The following is a 5,778-nucleotide window of genomic DNA, read 5'->3' as shown; positions in this document are numbered from 1 at the left end:
AGTGCCGTCACTTTTCAAAATGTTGGTACTGACTTTCTACCTAAGTACCGGTTCTCGTAACGTCCCTATACGAGAGTAACGTGAGTTAGAGCCAGAATGACAGGGTGCCTTAGGTACGTGATGTCGGTGACTGTGTGGTCGCAAGGAGAGTAATGCTTGCTTGCAATGTCCGTCTAACGGTCTGATTAACTTGAAATTTCTCACATAAGTCCAGCTCAATGTGCTTTACAAAAAAGCCTCTTGGATAACTCTTGTTGCTAATTTGCATAATGAGGAAGTCAGTTAAATGATTCAATCAACCCCACAAATAGTATACAGCATTGCAGGCCTCAGATACACATTTCCACCAAAGATTTAGCAAGATTGGTTAAATATTATGGCCGCCATAAATCATAAAATTTCGTAAAGGGCAAGGCTTAAGGGAGAATTGCCTATAACTCAAGATAAACTTGAGCAATCCTGCCTAAAAAACCTTTAAGAAATCTGACATGACGACCTGAACGTACATACCAAGGTTTGTTAAAGTCCAATAAAGAAGGGCAAAAAGGTGGGACTTCTTGTAAATGCTGCATTTATTGCAGTGATGAAACAGGTGTGTGCTTGATCTCATCCCTTTTCAATATAACTTTAAACCAGCTAAAGTGACTCAGCTTTGTAAAGACCAAAATCCATTCAATGCTGATTGTGGCTTTGACTTTTTGTGATTGGGCTGCTTCCTAGGGGAGACTGTGCCTCAGGTAGTAGAGTACACCTACCAATTGGAAGGTCTCTGGTTCGATGCCAATTTGTTAATGTGGTTACCTAACAGTCTGAGGAGAACAATGCTACAATACCAGACTACGAACATTTGTGCACCGCATCAAATGATGGGGGTTTCACTTGCACACATGCGCAATACAAGAGTAGTAGTGAAAATCGGCAGCTATGCTTATAATCAATACTACGCTTGAGATACTTTTCAAGCACACATGACAAACATTTGCATGTTGGACCCAAAATATGGATTGACATTTAAAAAAGACCCAATAACCTTAGCCTGTGTTTTGCTTAAAGGGGATATCAGTGTGCTCAAAGGTATGTGACATGTGGGCAAAGAAACCTAAGCAAAGACTACGTTAATTTCGGCCAGCAAACTACAACTCTCTCTCTCTCTCCACAACCACCTTTAAAGACTACAGGGAGTGAGCGTTTAATACTTGAAATAAACAGTAAATTTTGGATTGTTTTGTAGCTGTCATGTGTTTCATAGTACATGCTAACTCAAACACGGTGCTTCATAAAAGCAAAAACATAGTGTGAATTGCCAGACAAATTTTGCACCTGCCATTTGCAACCATGCACATCCAGTTAAAAACAACACAGTGGGAATGGTGTTAACACAAACTTGATGATCTTGTATATAAAATAAAGAAAAAGAAAAAGATTTCCAGGCAGCAATTTAAATTAGGCAGAAACACTATACAAATATCTCTAAGTGCAACACATAAACTTACAACTGAAGGGACAGTGAAGTCCGTATTACCTAAAACTTCTCTGTAATGCTTTGTACTAGAGTCATGATACCAGTAACAAGCCTGTGGTTGTGGAGCCCCTCCCTGTGTAAAGCCAGAGCCATTCAAACAGTACAGGGGCAGTGGTCAGGCTCTGTGATGCCTCCAACCGTTACTGTGAACATGGCCAGCCATCAGCAAAAAAAGACTCCTTATGGCACTTTAATTTGCTGCTGAACCTCTCACCGAAGCCCCCACCCACCTCTCACAGACTGACCCCCACTCACAGCCAAACATACATGAATCTGGAGATATCATCTGGACAGGTGGCCAGCCACCCAGACCTGACCCGCCTGCCCTCTAGCTTGCTCTCACCCTCTCACCCCCCTCAACAATCAGGTCTGCTGGAAAGCCCCAAATGCCCCCATCTCATCTTATCACAGATGTATTATCTAGTAGCAATTATTGAACGTGCAGAAAGCCTGATTAAATCGTTTAGAATTATATCCATCTCAGAGATAAAAACTTTAAATTTGACAAAATGTGTGTCCAGACTTGATGTTTATGCAGCTAGTTATCTATTTAGAGCTCACCATTGGATATAATTCCGGTGTTCTTCGGGGCAGAAAACGTCACTTTTATGACCAACAACACCATCAAATGCTTGTTGTAATTCAAAGATTAGTATAATGTTGCAGTAATAATAGGGTTAAGCACACATGACTATGGGTAAATTTGTCCTAAGATGCACTGCAGTGTTAGGTTGGAGTTTTCAGTAGCATCATGCTTAATGTACAGCGATGCAGTCCGCTATAAGTAGTAACGTTAGATATTATTTTCCAGCACTATTGTCTACTTACAGCTGAAGTCGTAAAAGTAACCGCTAGTCACTGTGTATAGTAGCTCTAGCTAGCTAAGTTTAAAGATTCGCAGCAAGCACACCGTGTAAAGCAAAAACCATCTCACAAATGCAGTTGAGTTAATATTTTAAAAACATTGCCTAAAGAGATGCCTTGCTCACAAAGCCGCAACGTGTTTCAGTCAGATATCGCTAGCTAACATCTATTATCGGACAGCTAGCTGTGTTGAGTCGTGAATCCAGTTCGTAAACGTGCTGCCCGGCTAAATGGTGAGCACGTTTCGAAAACAAATAGAGGACCAGCTTTCAGCGTAAGCTACTCGGGGGGGAAGTGACACCATGCCTGTTAAATTATTTTCTAAAACATGCCTTGCTGGTTGTGTTTAGCTCGCTGGTTAGCCTGCTAGCTTAGAGCTCGCCGTTGTCTGGGAAAAAGACCACCGAGGGTGAAGTATCGCTTAGCTGGGGCTAGCTCACAAAACACTGCAGCAACAGTCGGCTCAGGCAAGTAACGTTAACTGGGCAAAGAAAAAAACACTCACACGCAATCACATTGAGACAAATAAACGACTTCCAGCGAGTAAACCGGTCGTCAAAACATTGCATTTTACCCAGGCTACAACACATGGATTACAATTAAGCTGTTTGTATCATGGTAATAACTTGTATTATCTTCAACTCCGCTCCCCACCGACAGCCCCGAATCTCAGACTCACCCTGTCACAACAGGCGCCATCTTCCACAAACTCTCACCAAAACTCCAATACTCGCGATATCCTTTCTCTCCCACAGTCCAACAATCCGCCGAGACAACAGAAGCAGACTGGAGGTGTAGGGACGAGGGAGACGGAGAGAAAGGGGGTGGGTTAGGAAGACAGAGAAAAAGGGGAGGCGGCGGGTAGCAGCAATAGAGAGAGAGTGAGCGAAAAGGGCAGACGCCACAACAACAGGCGTGGGAAACTTCACAGATCACGCGAGGCTTGGAAAACTCTCACAATAGGCGAGCATAGAGGGAGCGTCCCCTATCGCGAGATGTGCGTGAAGTGGAAAAGTTGTTTATCTTGTGGTGCTGAAATACTATTCCCACGTGTTTACCGGGTAATAAATTACAGCACCGATCGGTTTAGTGGTGAGGAAACCCTCGGTTTTCCCAGGCTCACACGGATTTTGTAGTATGCATCCTCGGGGCGTCTCTGCAGTATTCAGCATTAACAGCTGCATCTAATTACAGCTAAAACATCCTTTTTATTGTACAATTATTCACAATAGTATAGGCAACAAGCATGAGAGGGGATGAGACTGCAAAGACACGCTGACTTTAAAGAGGACTAGGAATTAAAGGGCTTCTTGCTGCACACCAAATTTTCTACTCCCTTGGGTAACATTGCAGTTCCTGTTTAGAACTGGAACAATGGTGTGAACACATGTGAATGGGCCATACAGGGCAGATTAGTGCATTGCCATCACATTGGGGAGCCCCATGACCACCCTCCTCACAGCCAAAACCTCAGTCAAAGTACAAGGGAGGCTATTATTTAGAATGATCATGCTTGGAAATGTGGCTTGGACTTTATTAGCCTTTCTGTTTGCTTCAGTTTCTCCTCCAGCCAGAGTGCATTTGCAAAAGTGTGTCTTTGTACCTTCCCCACCACAAACTAGTCAGGTCATTCTTGTTTATCTGGGAGGGGTCAGAAAGCCATAAACCTTCATGTAGGTCTGGGTTTTGTTGTCCCTACAGCCTTCATTTAAATCGGTTTGGTATCTTTGTTCACCTTACAAGTGACTTTTCCTGGGTGGGTGTTTTTCAAACTTCAAAGAAAAAGGGAAGGCTTCTGAGACCACACTGATGGCGAGTCAATGCTCTCATTTGTTAGATGTTGTGTATGTGAGCTGCCTGAGGCTGTTTTGTATGGAAAAAGTGGCTGTTGGCTGAATGAATACATAACAAAACTGACAAACACAACACAAATAGTAAGCAGAGTTGTCACCATGTTTAAATGCATCAAACTAGAAGCTTAATTTGTTTATTATTTATTTTGCAACATTTGGGCCAGACTGGTAAAAGAGTTTGTCATTTCTGGAAAAAAGCTAATTCAAATTCTTGCAGAGAATTATATAGGACCAGAAACTGTTTTTACAGTCATGTTTTTATATGGATTAGACAAAAAGGGCAAAGAAGCCACCAGTTTCCTAAAAGATTCCACCCACCCATGTCACAGCCTGTTCCTCCCCCCCCCCTGCAGATCCTGCACGACAAGTCTGAAAAACAGCTTTTACCCGGCTGCTATCGGACTAATAACCCAATTTAACACCATTAAACTGTGCAATACTATGTTAATTGTAATATTATTTATCCGTTTACAAGTGCAGTCCATCACATAGTACAAAATCATCTGCAGGAAATCATTTATTCTGTTTGTAATATATATTCAGAGCATTGTTTATTATACTGATTTTATCTTTGTTTTTAAAAGGATCCATGCTCGTAAGTCCGTGCGTGCTTTACATTTCTGTGTTTAACTGAATGACAACAAAAGGAATCTTGAATCTACAACAGTGAGTGAGCTTTAACTGTGCTGATCCCCTTTGGACTGAGCCATGCTAGCTGTCTCCCCCTGTCTTCGTGCTAAGCTAAGCTAACCGGCTGCTTGCTCCAGCTTCATATTCAACATACAGACTCTTGGCAGGAAAGCTCATAAGCATACTTTACAAAACATCTAATTGTGTGAAAGAGTATGTTTGCTTACCTAGCCACACACGGACACTTTCTCTGAATAAAGTGGCAGATGCCATCTTATCCAGTTTACGCTCTACACGCTTCATATTTTTCAGATGCATAATTCATTTTTATGGAGTTTTACTCTTCGGCCAAAAAGAAAGAGGACGAGAAAAAATCAAGAGAAAAGAGTTGCATGGGTGAGGTTTTGCTTGAGAGTGTGCCTGGCCCGCGGCCTACACTGTGAAGACACAGAGACGAGGACCTCATCTTGCCCCTAACCATTTTTCCTTTCCCTCTCTTTTTTATAGTCAGCGGAGAACCTCCAGTTAACCTCAGAGTTGATTGGGGAAGCATAAAGTTTCCTCAAATGTTTTACAGCTGAACACTTTAAAAAATAAAAAAAGGCTACACAAGTGCAAGTTCTTTTCAGAGAAAATGGGAGCGAAATAGGAAAGGAGAACAGCCCCTTTGTTGCGAATGTGTTAACTTTTAAATTTAGAGGTATTCAGGATTTGACCTTTGACCTTTCTGTCGGTTGTAAAACATATAACACGCTTTAAAGAGCACTCAAAGAAATGATTCAAAGTTTCCCTGAGACCCTACTAGTTGCAAATCTCTTGGGTCTGGCAACACGATTCTTCCAAATTTGTTTCAATTTTTTTCTTTCTAAAGTTGTTAATGTTATTTTCCAACCAATCAGCTAGTAGCGA

The 5,778-nt window shown here is 42.0% G+C and overlaps 1 protein-coding gene across 2 annotated transcripts in view; it reads right to left on the bottom strand.

Moving 5' to 3' along the window:
- The window catches only part of rbpjb (recombination signal binding protein for immunoglobulin kappa J region b), a 42,608-nt gene extending 39,310 nt beyond the window's left edge, over positions 1-3,298 (bottom strand). For both annotated transcript variants that reach the window (XM_034856264.1, XM_034856265.1), the window contains exon 1: positions 3,066-3,298. In XM_034856264.1, the coding sequence (XP_034712155.1) occupies positions 3,066-3,085 (20 nt within the window). In that variant the 5' untranslated portion in view covers positions 3,086-3,298. The remainder of the gene's footprint in view (positions 1-3,065) is intronic.
- Positions 3,299-5,778: the final 2,480 nt, after the last annotated feature.

Source organism: Etheostoma cragini, chromosome 19 (genome assembly GCF_013103735.1).
Source record: "Etheostoma cragini isolate CJK2018 chromosome 19, CSU_Ecrag_1.0, whole genome shotgun sequence".
NCBI lineage: Eukaryota > Metazoa > Chordata > Actinopteri > Perciformes > Percidae > Etheostoma > Etheostoma cragini.
The sequence above is the reverse complement of the archived record's forward strand: the minus strand, read 5'-3'. Positions and strand labels throughout refer to the sequence as shown.